Here is a 15403-nt window from a genome sequence, read left to right as displayed (position 1 = left end):
CAACAGCAGAATTGTGTTAGGTTAATTTTCTTAATCTCCGTTGCTATGGAACTGTTTTTATTCGTCTCTTTGAAACTGACTTGCCTGTACATACACGTTTGCCCATGATCGAAGTTTAATAAAAGGAAGTCGTTACCGTGACTAGCGTATGTTATTCGTGCAAGACTTTGAAAACTTCTAACATGAACGATATCATCATTTTGGTGAAAAAGATAAATTCACGCCTTACGGTGACTATAGACTTTAACGGATCAATGCTGGTTAAAAAAGTCATTATCCACGGGAAAGGCCTCTCTAAGTTTAGGAAATGGGCTAAGACAAAATTGTATGATCGGGATCGGGAATGGCTGGTATAAACCGTCGGGATTACGGGATTGAGAGAAAATTTTAGTCGGGATCGAGGGATTAAAGAACCCTATTGAGGACTCTCATTTTTAGGTTGACGGTAAAATCATAAGCGATGGAAATCCGAAGGCGGAACTCCTGAGCAATCACTCTTCGAACGCATATATTCTCATGAAGACCTCATTGATATCCCGGTTGTTGGTACCCTTACTGTTACCGTTCCTGGCGTCATTTAGCAGCTAGAATTGTTAAAGCCATTCAAAGCATCTGGTCCAGACGGGATACCTCCATGGTTCCTGAAGGAATATGCAAAGGAAATTGACCTTATGCTAGCGGCTATCAAACCTTTATCTATTGTCCTAGCTAAATGGAAATATGCAAATGTATGCGGCGTCCACAAGAGTGGAGATAAATCATACCCTGCAAAATATAGACCGATCTCGTTAACATACTTAGCGTCCAAAATTCTTAAACATATAGTCCATAGTCATGTAATGAAACATTTGGAGTACTACGCGATTGTTACCGATGCACAGCATGGCTTCAGAGCAAAACGATTTACGGTAACACAATTAATTTTGACGATTCACTACATGGCCAAGTCTAATCAAGATGATAAGTCAGTCCATGCTGCTGTGCTATATTTCAGCAACGCTTTTGACAAGGTCCCCCATGATACGTCTCTTAAGAAAGTTACGGCATTATGGTATTTGTTGCCCTCTGCTTGACAGGTTTGCGTCTTTCCTCACGAACCGCACTCAGTCAGTCATCTGTGATGGCAAATTTTCTAACCTTATTTAGTTCCACATCAATACCTGAAGATTTGGTATCTGGCAATCCTCTAGTCTCAGATAACTTGTAAAGCTTGGATTGAATGTTATGAATCCCCCCTTAAGTTTTATATTTGTCAATTGAAACATTTACCCAAGCTACTGTAAATTACTCGCATTCTAGAACGTCACGCTCACTTAAATGCCAATTTAACTTAGTGGTGAGAAACCGCCTCCGAAATTTTGTTCTCTCTTACAGTCTTTTTTTCTCGAAATAACTAAATGTTGTGGATATCCGTTCTGAAAATCCTTAACTAGAACGCCTGGTGACATACCGTTACCAACGTGTTGCGCTCATCTTTCGGACAACACCTCAAATGACGACTGTCAAACCTCTATCAATGTCTAAAGTTTCAAATCTTACAGGTGGACGGTTTGGGGTGGGATGATTGCAATAAAACGTAATGAAGCAGATTTAACCATGTCATAGATTTTCTTTGAATTTCATCGAGAAGTCTTCAGTTGCAAATCAGAAACAAAGACGTTACACAGCCTTAATTGCACCATGAAGTTAAAAATAATCTGTTTCGTGGTGACTATGACTTGCGCTGTTCTCGGAAAAGAAGGTACGATTTTCCTTTTATTTTCACTAGAAAAAAGGTTACAGCAAAAGCAAACTGAATTGGATTATATTGGATAAGTGAGCTGAAACTTTATTTCAAACCTTCATTATTTACAAAATCGTTGTTTCTAATCTGCTTCATATCACTAACAGTTATCGGATGCAGTTACTTGTCAAGTTCGAAGGGAAGTGTAGATAAAAGATGAGATGATTTACAAGCTGTCGACATCTTGGCCCAAAGTGCTAAAATATACTATATTGATCCTTCGATTTAGGCATCTTTTTCTGCCAAAACCGAACAATATAAGAAGGTATTCGCTTAGGGTAACTGCGAAATTGTTTTTTACCTTCATTTTGCTAATCAACCCACGGCTCTTCTGTTCCACTGGGGAACTCTGTCTGTTTCTAAATTTATTTCTCCCTTTATCTAAGCGTGAGAATTATTGTTCTTACCTTTCCCCTCAAATTATTCTGATTCCAAGAAGGATATCACGGAAAACTAGCCTTACACCTATAAGTGGATAATGTTTAGAAATGCTCTCCTGTTCTCAAACTGCAAACTAACACCTCATTCACACCAGCAAACATATTTAATTATCTAAGGTTTAACCGAATGAAAATCAGTGAAAGAAAACTAAAACTGAATCTTCTATAGTATTCAAATAATCACTAACGTTTCTTTCAGTGCTAAATTTGAAGTCGACAAATATCGTTTCAAACAGCCTTTATGTTGACGGTAAATTTAAACAGTGTTTAGGTATGTCGATCAAGGAAAAAAAAAACATCGAACACCAAATCGATCAAGAATAGTTTCTTCTTATACTTTAGTGTTGAATTTTCTTTCGTTATCTCCACCTTAGATAACTTGAACCTTAAGCGGAGGGCACAAATTACTCTATATTTCATTCTCTCTTCACGATAAAAATACCCTGGGACTTTCTCTTAGAATTATATCACTGCGGAAGAGCTTACCTGTCTACATGAGCAAAGAACAAAGGGTGGAAAACTTGCCTGTAGGTATGCTGATCTAGAAAAAAAACCACCATCGAACACCAAGTCACTCAAGAACAGTTTCTTCTTATATTTTCGGGTTGAATTGTCTTTCTTTATCTCGACTTAAGATAAATTGAGCCTCAAGCGGAGGGCATAAATTACTCTATAGTTCACTCTCTCTTGAATATATAGACACCGTGGGACTTTCTCTTAGAACTATATCACTGCGGAAGAGGTTACCTGTCTAAATGACACCATCTATGGGGTTACCCGCGATTTTAACCCCATTTAGGAACACAGGAGTGTTTGAATCCTGGTGCCAAATTTACTTTATTATTTATTACTTTTGTTCTTATAATAGAACAATGGAATAAACGCCTTCATGCTTTACTCTCGGAAAATCCGACAGCGCGTTATATTGGACACAAGCCACAGCCATAAGATAAAACCCTTTGAACTGATTATTTGAGTTTAAAAGTAGTGAGTGAAGAAAAAAGGGTCACCATCGTACTAAATTCGGTTATATGTAGGTTTTGTGAGGGATGATTCATTTCGATTCGCGGTATCTGAAATGCAGCCCGAATAATGATGATTATTATCTTCGTCCGGCGTTGTGGCGCATTTTGCTGTTTTGCTAAAATGGAAACTTCGGCGGTTGAAAATATATTGTAGCCCGCTCGCACACTCGCGTGATTATTAAGACTATTTCGTTGCCATTACTTCAGTTTTCATTTCCTCGATGCCTCCCAAAAGTAATAGTAATAATGATAATAGAGTGTATGTTCCTGGGCATAAATGCATGCTTTGGACCCCTGTCATAACGTATTTATGTCCGCGAACATAAATATGCTCTATTGTTTTGATTTGGTTTGATTTGGTGGCGTATTTTCATAAGCATATGACGTACCTATTTAATGTTATTAGAAAGAAGAATCTCTTCTTTCTCGGGCGGTATGTATGATTCCATAAAGACAAAATTAGTCATAGAAAAGCCCAAACAATTATTTTAACACGCTATTGGCATTTACAAAGTCGGTCTGCATTTGCTTTCTTCCAAATCAACGATTTACAAAAGTTGAAAACTCGTTCATTTGCTTAAGAGCGGTGCCAGTGTAATCGAGCAAAACGCTGTCTGAACGCCAACTTCTTATAACTGGTCGGGAGAAATTTCTTGCGGACTAAATTTTGCGTAGAAAATCTGTTTTCGAAGATGTTTAGCCTTCTGTAATGGTATAATTTAGTAGGCTTAAGTAACCGGGTAAGTACACGCAAATTTTGAACTCCTGTACACAAGCACATTGTAGCCAATTATAGTAAATTAAATTGTCGTTCCAGTCCTTTTTTTTGATCAGCGAAAAATATCACCGGTCGCTTTTAAAAACTGTTCCCCTTGGTTTATTTCGCATATTGCTCGCGTGGTGCATGGCAGCGTTTCAAAACGTTTCTCGCACGATCTTAAATTGGCTAGTAAATAACTTGGATGATGATAATCGAAGCCCAAAATATGTACACAAATCTCTATCAAAAAAGAGTCAGTTGGCTCCGAACATTATGTACAGATTCATTTTTAAAATATATTTTTAAAAGTGCTCATAAAGATGACTTTCTAATTCACTTACAAAATTGGTGCTCCTCAACTCGTTTTAAAATTCTTTTGATATAATTTCTTGGAATATTCAGGAATAACCATGGTCCATCAAATAAATGGTGTGTTGAAATAACGAGAGCATTTCGAGCCACCTTGAAAAAGAAGCCAGCAAGGCTGATGGTCGTATTTTAAGATGTCATCATTTTTCTTAGTACTCTATTTTTCACTTTTTATTATAAATATACCGATCACGGTTCCTTAACGAATGGTACAATCTTATTAGCAGCGATACTCGCAATCTATTCCATGACCGAAAGTGAGCAAGAGATTTTATGGCCTCTCGTAGTGAGCAGAGTAAGTGGACTGACATTATCTGCTTTTGACGGGGTTTAAAATTTTTTTTTCATTATTTCTCTTCACCTTCATTCATATTATAACAGGTTTTTTAGGAATTACAAGTATTACGTATTTATTGATTTTGTTATCACTCGCATGGATACAAACCGAAATGGACTCCACTCAGTCCCATAAACATTACTTATTATCATAAAGGTAATCATGAAGAAATAAACAAGAATACATTTTTAAAATAGCACAAAATTTTAAATCAACAATCATGCGACAGAAATCTCGAAACCAAATGCTATTGTAAGTTATATTTATTTTAATATCAAGATATTTGCCTTCTTTGAACATTTCAGATGAAGTTACATTACTGTTCGTGGGAGATATTTCCTTTGCTGACCCCATCAAATACTATGTTGACCACAAGTACCATACGTACAATGATACTTTCAATGACGTGGCTCCTTTCATCAGAGAAGCGGACATTTCAGTTGGTAATTTTGAGTCACCATTTGCCAACCAACATGTTCTTACTCACCTTTACCGAGGAAGAAAAACAGTTTTGCTATATGCCATTCCTAAAGCTGCATCAGCGCTCAGGTGAAAATAATAGCGGAAACTGACAAAGTTAGAATTTACTTAAGGAAGAAATCGTTTTTAAATGAGGCCTCCACTGGTAGTCTACCAGTTCTAAGAAAAAATTTCCGTTAAACTGCATGATAATTTCTTGTGTTACAAAGATTCTTAGAAATAGTTGTGAAACAAGAACATATGAGAAAAAAGAAAACCAGAAAGAAATACAAACAGAAATGATTTCCCGTAACACGGCTGCCACTACTATCATAAAAAGAAAATACCTCTTTTTTGTCCTAGAAGGGCACATCATCCAATATGGCGGTGCGCATAAAACTTCAGTTTTAATATAACCCATACCTTTTTTATGTCGACAGATTTCATCTTTAAAGATCGTTTTTGATAATTTAAGGACGATTTTCCTCTACTAGTGGAGGTTTCCTTTAGAGGGTGCAGAATTTTGTCATTCCGTTGTACTATGAAAGTGTGGGGTAATGCATTTGAGCTCCTTTTTTCGTTCGAGCTGCATTAAAACAACATTCAGCTCATTTGTGTCATAAGTAAACTGTTTGACGATATAAAGAGTTTCTAATGCTGACGTTTCGAGCGTAAGCTCTTAGTTATTCCCTCTGACAAGGGCTAACGCTCGAAACGTCAGCTTTACAAACTCTTTACGGTGGCCAATTAACATTATCAACTCAACCGATCAAACCAAATCATCCTGTTATACCCTGCCACAGGCTAAGCAGCGCAGTTTCTTTAGAAACTCACCCCCTTATCCCAACCTGAACCTAAAAAAAATATAATAAAAAATTTTATCAATGCGATAAAAGAATTTCATAACAAGAAAGAATATGAAAGTAACTTGCCAAATATTTTTTAGCACTGTTTTCAGCCATCTCAGAACTGAGGAGCTGGTCTAAATTATTCGTTTGCAATGAAAATTTTTCAAGCATAGTGGCAGGGTATATATTGCACATACCCGATAGTTATACTCTTGTATCCTCCACGCAGGTTTGCAGGATTTGATGTCGTGACCATTGCCAACAATCACTTGAACGATTTAGGCAGTGTGGGAGCCAATTTTACCACTGAAGTCCTAGAAAAGACGGGTATAAAGTATTTTGGAATAAGTTTCGGAAAATATGACTCCTCTCAGGTACAGTAACGAACTGTTTTAAACCCCATTTTCCAGGAAACGAGATGAAAGAATATTTAACGAAAGCACGGAGATTTATCCTCAAACCAATACAACTATTTTATTTGAAAATAAATGTGTTTGACATTTTAGACATCTTAGTTAAGCTTTCAACGTTGTATTAATATCGTGTGAACTGGATATTTTTAATAACCGAATGGATTTGTGAACAGCGAGGTAGCTACAAATCTTTTCAATGAGACGTATACTATGAAACCATTACAGTTGATGATTATTCACCTGACAGGGTTGAGGAAGGTGTCATAACTATCGGTCGGCTTAACGGGCGATTCAGAATTTATCAATTTAGGCAAGTGTATTGTAGCTTATTTGCGACAATTGGGTACTCTTAGGGCCAGTCTACATTGAGGCTAGGGATCCCTGAGGTTGGTAAGGTAAACTGCTTAGCCGTGCTTAAAAAATAGACCATGTTTACCATGTTTACGTACAATCTTACAACCCCGGGATCCCAAGGTAAAGTTCCGAGAGGTTGTTAGTGCGCTTGCAAATGTAACGTGAACGCAACCTTGGCTAGGCGGGTAACCCCATCTTGAGACGTTTATAGGAAAAATTGTGAATGCCTATGACAGAGTTACCTCCCACGGCACACTGGGTAACCCGGCTAAGCAGGTTTCTCCAGTTATTATGTAAACATGATCAAGATAAAACAAGAGGTTATATATATGAACAGGCGGGTTATCTGACCTACCTGGGGTCCTCCACCTCAATATAAACAAGCCCATATTAAATTCCATACAGCAGTATCTCCCGCTGTTAACATTACATTTACTCCTGTTAGATCTTAACAGATACATGTTAAACCAGTTTTAAGCTGATATCAATATTTTTGATGTCATGTTTTAGGAACCTCTCATTATTAAAAGAGACAGAATCACTATTGCATTCCTCGGTTATTGTGCAACGCCCTCCTTAAAGAAAAACTGCAGCGAACTGAGGAAGTTGTTCAACTCGGGTCCCGCCATTTATGAAGATGATATCGCCACTAGAGACGTCAGGAGGCTAAAGAAGGTTTAACTCAAGTTTAATATCTTTATGATCATCAGGGCAGTTTTTAATTGAGTGTCGAAACTGATCCAGGATTACTCTGATTTTGCTTTACTTCGCTTTATGATTGGTCCAGAAAATTAGCGCTTCCTTTTAACGAATCATGACCTGCGTTTCATGCAGGTTACCTGTTTATACTTTGTGTTCTCATTGAGTGATGATTTTGACCATCGCTCTTATTGACTTTTGTGATACCTTTGATTTCAGTTATCCGAAACTCAACTGAAAATTACACGAACTAAAAGGAAAAAATAATTTATCCATCTTTTCGTACGTAGAAGGGAAAAGGCTTAGAATTTTGAATGACATAATTTTCTTCTTAAGCCAGCTTAACATAGCATTTAGGTAAAGAATGAATTGTTATTCAAACTGAAAAAAAATCCAAACAAGAAGAAAATGCCATCTTCTGCGTGCTAGAACCTGCGCCCATAGTTACTAGTTGGACGTTGTTACCAACCTGGCCGAACTAAGGTAGCCACGTATTGGATCTTTGGTGGGCTTGCAAATTTAACCTGTGCGGCTAAAAACATAGTAATAATGATAATATCAACATTACACGAGGTAGCTTTTTTGTCTACTGTTTCATGTCGAATTCGAATTCAGAATGTTGATATTGTGGAGTAGGGAAGACCGGAGGACCTGGAGAAAAACCCTCGGATCAGGGTGAGAACCAACGACAAACTCAAGTCAGATGTGACTTCCTTATTAATACTGCGTCATCCCTGAAAACAGTTTATTTATCATCTACTTCGAGTTTTAACTTGATTTCTATGCATTTCATATCATCCCCTTTTATTTGATTACAATAAGGATCTATCCTTCTAGTCATTCCATAACATGCCTATTGACTAGTTATACTTTGTTTTACTTCCCTAGGCCAAAGTTGACATTATAGTCGCTTTCATGCACTATGGTAGAGAACTCACGTTAGGACCCGTCTCCTCCCAAAAGCACATAAACAAACACCTGATTTCTCTTGGGGTGGATATGATCATTGGATCTCATCCGCACGTTCTTCAGGATCACTGTCTTCAAGATAATAAACTGATCGCTTACAGCTTGGGGAATTTTCTTTTTCATACTAACCAACCACCTAGTGCTGTTGATCCGGTAACGCATTCATAAGGCCTATTTACACGGTACGACTTTGTCGCATGCGACAAGCTTACGACAGGCCTACGACACGAATTGTATCGTGTAAATCAAACCTACCACTCGCTTACGACTGTCGTGCACGTCACGAAAAATGTCGTAGGATTTTAAAACATGTTTTAAAACGCTGCGACAATCGTAGCCGAAATTGATAGAAAATGACGTATTTTGTGACAAATTTCTACTGAGTAGGGGAGGAAGGTGAAATTTTCTTGCGTCAAAATGGCGGAGGAAGTCGCCTCCGGAAAGTCGAAGACTGCTTCCAAAGCGAAAAATACATTCTCAGATGAGGAAACAGAGAATATAATATCACTGTGGAGCGAGGAAGAGGTTCTTTTCCTTCTCTTGCAAATTATTGAAACAATGACCGCGGCCGAAACGAGTGGAATTGCACGCGATTTTGGCATGTCGTAGGTGAAAATGTCGTGCGCGTGTAAATTGTCCTAAGTCATGTCGTAGGCCTGTCGTAAGCTTGTCGCATGCGACAAAGTCGTACCGTGTAAATAGGCCTATATGGTTCATTTAGTGACTACATGTACCTCTTGACTGAATGGAAAGGCCGTGTAGGAAAATGTTTGGGTGGTTGACATGACGTAAACACCTCGCCGTACTCGATCCTTACGACCTCTCCTCAAATATTTCAGTCTTTCTCGAGTATGGGAAAAGAAAAAAAATATGAAAGTCTCGTGTAATGATTCGAAAGTCGGACGTTCCTATCTAAGACCGAACATCCAAATGAAAGGAAAGGAACTATTCGGCAAGCCAGGCCACACTAAGTTCATTTTTGGGAAACTAGCTTCGAGAATACTGCTCAGATCGGCAATATAGAAAGCGGCTTTTTTCTTGTAAAGATTTAGTAATCAAGGTGAAAGGCTTTAAACTCGCTTTTTGGAGAAAGATTTGAAGAGATACGTTTTATCTCTACCTACTGCTATATTCCAAAGAAAATTACTCTTTCAACATCATACATAATTTATCATTTCCTCGCGTTCATTTCCCTTTGTTCCATACTTCTCCCTTTCTGTTTTCTTTTCTTTTTTTGTTTTTTTCGTACTTGTGTGTTTATCGTTTATTTTCCTCGCTCCTACTTGGTTTGTGTTTGCAAGCTTGACTAAATCCTCAACGGTACTTCCAAGTTTCTATATCCATGTTCAATTTATTTTTCAGAACGTTTACGGAAGATTTGGCAAGAAACCCGATAAACAATTAATTAAGAAATATGAGCACTTTGTCCTTGGGAACTGCGACGCGTTGAAACTATCCCGGATGCTTAAAGTCATCGTTTCAAGGTATAGTACCACTTTGCATCTTATTCTTCCAGGGCTTTTTTAAATCTGAAGATAAGTGTAGGGATTAAAGAGTGATACAGGAAGAGTGAGATAGTTATGAAAAAGGATGTTTCATACTACCAGTCTATGTCTGTAAGCTGTTGTCAGATATAGGCAGTGAAAAGAATCATCAATCGTTGATCGGACACTATTTGAGTATATTGGGTCCGAAGGAGACAAATAACGTTTTGGTTAATAGGGTCGTTTCAGTTAAAAAAGTGCCAACGCTTTTAAGTTATATAACAGGGCTTTTTTTAATAGAGTGTCAAATTCGTGAATACATGTACAGAACAAACTAGTTTTTTAGTGATACAGAAAAATATAAAGGTAATAAAGATATCATACAAAGAAAAAAAATTGTCTGAAAACGAGAGAATATGAATAGTTGATATTCTTTTGATGAAAACTGGCAAATGGATCTGGAACAATAGCTGAGATGTAATATCACAAGACAGCAGTACTCTAGATGTCTACGTACATCTCACTGAAACAGCGTGTCTTTAAAATCAACGATATTTTTAAATTAGACTTTCTCGCGATTTTGATCGGAATAATCAGTTACAAGCAATCATTTTCAATGAGGAGAAAATAGTTTGTATATTTTCAATTTCTTTCATTTTCATTCAATCATCTCTCTTTTTAGGAAAGGAGTCGTGGGAGCAAAGTATCTTCCACTGAAAGTCGCTTTCGATAAAAAAATAAACGACTGCACCCTGAGCCCACAAAGAACGCAAAATGGATCACTGTATGCGGAGCTGAAGATCAACACTGTAAATGTCTCAAGAATTAGGATCACATTTCTCTGAAAGAAGTCAATCTAAAAACACTTTAACTTCGATATAGTATTTAACAATGTTATAGCTTATTTCGTCTTCAAAAATACATTTTGCTTGACGCGAAAAGCTGATGAAGTGTCAGCAGTTTATTAGCGATATCAAACACGCGTAAAAAATTAGATAACGGTTTTTTCTAAGTCCTTGTAAAACACCTTGTAAAACGCCACATTTTACACAATAAAGTATAGTTAAATTCTCTATGTTCTTTGTCATCGACCTTGACAATGCAACCTCTCTCCTTTCATAGGGAAGAAATATAACCCTATGAGTAATTAACTAATTATATATAAGGCGCTTGCTAGCTACTTTTCTGGTCGCAATGATCTCGTTGCGACATTGGCATTTATCGTCCTCAGCTCCACAGACTTCAATCCATTGAGCATTCTTTTCAGGCTCAGGGTGAAGTCTTTTGGTTTTGTGATTAAATTTGATTCTAAGAGGCAAATACTTTGCATTAACCACACCTTTCCTGTGACATGAAAATAAAGAACATTATTTTAAAAATTAGTGAAAAAAAATGAATTGAACTACATTTTCCAGTAAGAAGTCTATCTCTAAGAAAAGCATTCTTTCATTGAAGCCCTGTTTGAAAACAATTAATCAAATGATGAATAATAAACAGCTGTGACTTGTACCTTGAAACGTTGACTTTGAGCATCCGGGAAATTCTTAAGTCGTTGCTATTTCCAAAGGCGTAATGCTCGTAGGACTCAATATCAACTTCACTCGGCTTTTTGCCAAAACCTCCATACACAATCTTCGAGAAAAAAAGGGAGCAATGCATCAATTGACGGGCAGGAGGGGAAAAATGTTTTGCTTGCTAAGAAAGTTATGAACAAATCAATTAGAAATCAGGGATCCGACCCTCCGACCTTCTGATCCTCCCCAGGGAGGGGAGGTTCGGAGGATTTTTGTCGTGTCACCATATCACAATAAAATTTACCAGAGTCCTCTGAGGTTCTGTAATATCCTTATGGTGTACCCTTTTGTACTCTGTTAGCGACGGCTGATAGCTCCTCCCTTCCCCTCTAAAATCCATGTGATCCTAAACCTCCCCCTTAGGTGATAAATAGTAGCTGGTCCACAAATAATTTATGAAATAAGATGCAGGATGGCTATAGGTGGGAATAGAATAATAAAAATATACATGAATTAAAACACAAGAAGAAAAAAGAAAGAAAGGGAGGAAAAGAATTAGTAAACAGGTTGAACGGATAAATACGTAACTGGATTGCTTCCCCGTCTATAAGGACACGGATGAAATAGGAAATTCCCCAAGCTGTCCTCAATAAGCTTGTTATGCTTGACACAATGTCCCTGTACCACGTGCGGATGGGCTCCAATGATTATATCCACGCCGAGAGACAGCAAGTGTCTGTTGATATCAATCTGGTAGGGGAGTGGTCTTAAGCTCGTTTCCATTCCATAATGCATGAATACAACTATGATGTCAACTTTAGCCTTTGAAAAAAATAGAGTAGCAATGTTGAAATTGTAGGTTTTTATAATCCATCAAATAGTTTTGCTCGCACGTGACTGATCTAAACGCATCACATGATCGAATATACCCCGGATAAAACTGGGAAATATCTGAGGAGATACCCTAAGTAACATTCCTCAATTATGAAACCTTACGTCTACTATGATGAAAGCATTCGTTTCAAATTTAAATCAAAATGAATGAGCGTTTAACTCTTTTCCCAGAAAAGCGACATATTTGAATGTTCGAAAAGTCGTACTATACTACACTGAAAAGTTCCCACACGTTGCAGAAACATTTGAAACATAATAAACAGAATAGCTTATATTTGGAGCGAAAATGTGTTCTTAAATATTTTTTTTTGGACATTCTCTGTTCATCGAGACTTACTCGGAATAGATAGCAGACGCGGACAAATACCCGAGTGTATTTTCGAGCTAAAAGGAAGCTATTGTTTATATAATTTTAGCTTCCCGCTTACCAGAAAGGTCCTCGCGAATATCTACTTGAGATTTATTTTTCGAGGCTAATGCACCGCCAAAATTAACCCGCACACAAACTTACTTGATTCATTATGGAAAAAATGGAAATCAAATCACTTTGACTTCGTCGATTAATAAATCACCATTTATGGTAGAGTTCTAAGTTCTAGATAACCACAAATTGGACTGGTGAGAACGTCTTAAAAGCTGGAATTATTTATGTTAAGTTTATCTTTAGCACTGCGGTTGAAACCTTTAACTTGTTAACGTCCCTTGTGGCAACGTCATCTCGATAAATGGCAGGACCAGAAGTAAACAACATTCTCATTTGAGAGCAATTCTTAAAAGGCGATGGCATGTCGCAGTAACCGAGAAATCCAAAAGTGATTCCTTTCTTTTTCATAATGAGTGGTTCCTAAAGAAATGGAAAATTGAAACCAATCAACAAGTTACGTGAAAAGTTGCCAATACGAGTTTCTAGGGGTAGATAGTGGATACGATCATCTTAAATTGTATGATTCGAGTTTTCAGACTGACAAGAAGAATATGGTGTAACAGACAGAAATTTAAAGCCAGTTATTTCCTATGTACCTGAGAGGAAAGATAGTCGCCAAAACTTATCCCAAAGTATGGTATTCCTGTCTCTTTAAGTACTTCCGCAGTAAAATTGGCTCCTTCGGCTCCAAAATCGTTTAAATGATTATTGGCGAGAGTTACAGCATTAAATCCTGCAAAACTACAGGACGAACAAACTGTCAAGACTACGTGCACTTAAGAACAGTTGTAAACTGACTTAACTACAACTTTAGCCAAAACGGTATGATTTTTTTTCATGTGAGAACTTTTATTAGGGGTAGGTGTTATTGAGCAAAATTTAAAAAAAATAAACAAGCTGTCACAGTCGTGAATTCGTCCCTCTGAACCGATTATAGCAGAATACTGGTGGAGTTATACGACACGGACGACGTTACTATCGAGTCTTTTATAACTTCCCAAATAGCTGGTAAAAAGAAAATAACCACAAAAATGTTTCATTTTTCCAGTGAGTAATTTTGTGTCATTTTGAGTTATTTTTTTGCGTTATTATGAACCGAGAGGAAGTCGAGGTCTATAAAACACAACAAAAGAACGATGGGCAAATCTTTCCCGCTCAGATAGCCAATTAGAACGCAGGATTTCCTTCATATTTCTCATGGGCACTGCCAGCGATATCGTAATAAAGCTATAATAACCACAACTGTCGGTCATTACAAAGGCTGATAAAGTAAGGAGCCAATAAAAACGGTATTAATAGCAAGAAGCGCGGTAAAACGTTAATAAACAACTCGCGACTGATATAGCAAGTAGAGAAGGTTTCCCACACCAACAATTTATACAATAAAATGAATGAAGCCAACTCAATATTAGATTACTTTCAACACTTCTAATTAGCTTGTGTCACGATAAAATTTATCTGATCCACCATGAGGTTCTATAATATTCTTATGTTTCTCCCCCCCCACCCCCTCCCTCTCCGTCAATTCTCCATATAGTAGCCCCCTTTCCTTATGCTTTGTTGGCGTCGTCTGATTTGTTCCCAGTTTCCCCTGAAAACAATGACAAGAGAGAGTAATTTGATCCTCTCTTAATGTAAATACTGGTCTCTTAATTAACAATTTTTCTATAAGCGTCGTCCGGCGAGGGATTTATGATAAATTCATCTTGTATACCTCAGCGATGATGCAGCATCCTTGTTAGCACTGAGTAGAACTGTCTTTTCACCTTTGAACATGTGGGTATAAACATCTCCGTTGACGAATGGAGATTCCAAATTACACACAGATATATCAGCATCTCTGATATATGGAGCCACTTCATTGAAAGAGTCATTGTATGTGTAATGCTTACGCTCCACGTAATATTTGACCGGGCCAGCGAAATAAATATCTCCCACGAAAATCAAGGATACATGCTCTGCAAGTAAGAAAGGACGAAAAAATGCTTAGCCTTATTAAGGCCGCTTATCGATACGAATAAGACAAGAGTGAAACCCTAAAAGGCTTCAAGGGAAATTTGAATTTGTACGCGTTAAGAACAAGGCTTTGTACTATGTCTAGGGTATAGTTACAGAAATTATTTGACTGATATCCAGTGAAGATCGATTTTGGTCGAGATGAGCGCTTGGTCTGTTTTAGAAAGGGTGCGATTCATCAGAGTTATCGATTCTATGTCAATCCATGGTTTGGTGACTCATGGGCGAGTAAACAGTTTTCTGGAAGACTTCCATTGTGCGTTAAATAATACTAGTGATAACTGAATTATTTGGAATTACCATTAATGTTTAGTTCGAATACTTAATTGTTGGTCAGGAGCACGTTTTTAGAGTTTGGTTACTAAAATTATGTCCGTGTGTCTTACCTTTATTCCCGATAACTACACTTGGTAAGGAGATTGCCAAAAAGATGACTACAATATTCATGACACGATTATTTTAAAATCAGGCCGGAAATGTAAAATGTTGTTCGCTATAACGGTAGCTATCCATCTCTCTACCACTTCATTTCTCTATGTAGTTTGTTGTATTGTTCATTGAGGTCAGAAAATATTCTCTCCGGCTGAGGCCAGGAGTGAAGTGAAGTTTTACATT

At 37.4% G+C, this 15403-nt stretch overlaps 1 protein-coding gene and 1 pseudogene across 2 annotated transcripts; one reads left to right on the top strand and one right to left on the bottom strand.

The window, feature by feature from the left end:
- Nucleotides 1–1629: 1629 nt before the first annotated feature.
- Nucleotides 1630–10769, top strand: LOC131768741 (capsule biosynthesis protein CapA-like; annotated as a pseudogene).
- Nucleotides 10238–15376, bottom strand: LOC131768752 (capsule biosynthesis protein CapA). Of its 2 annotated transcripts, none has more exons than XM_059084477.2 (7): nucleotides 15175–15376; nucleotides 14487–14730; nucleotides 13369–13513; nucleotides 13031–13192; nucleotides 12043–12276; nucleotides 11451–11572; nucleotides 10238–11284 (listed from the first exon to the last, which is right to left on the bottom strand). In XM_059084477.2, the coding sequence occupies exons 1-7, from the start codon at nucleotides 15233–15235 to the stop codon at nucleotides 11092–11094; spliced, it is 1161 nt and encodes a 386-aa protein (XP_058940460.2). In that variant the 5' UTR covers nucleotides 15236–15376; the 3' UTR covers nucleotides 10238–11091. The 2 variants fall into 2 exon arrangements, with proteins under 2 accessions (XP_058940460.2, XP_058940461.2); XM_059084478.2 differs by having other exon boundaries at nucleotides 10238–11248.
- Nucleotides 15377–15403: the final 27 nt, after the last annotated feature.

Source organism: Pocillopora verrucosa, chromosome 10 (genome assembly GCF_036669915.1).
Source record: "Pocillopora verrucosa isolate sample1 chromosome 10, ASM3666991v2, whole genome shotgun sequence".
In the NCBI taxonomy this organism is placed as follows: domain Eukaryota; kingdom Metazoa; phylum Cnidaria; class Anthozoa; order Scleractinia; family Pocilloporidae; genus Pocillopora; species Pocillopora verrucosa.
The sequence above is the reverse complement of the archived record's forward strand: the minus strand, read 5'-3'. Positions and strand labels throughout refer to the sequence as shown.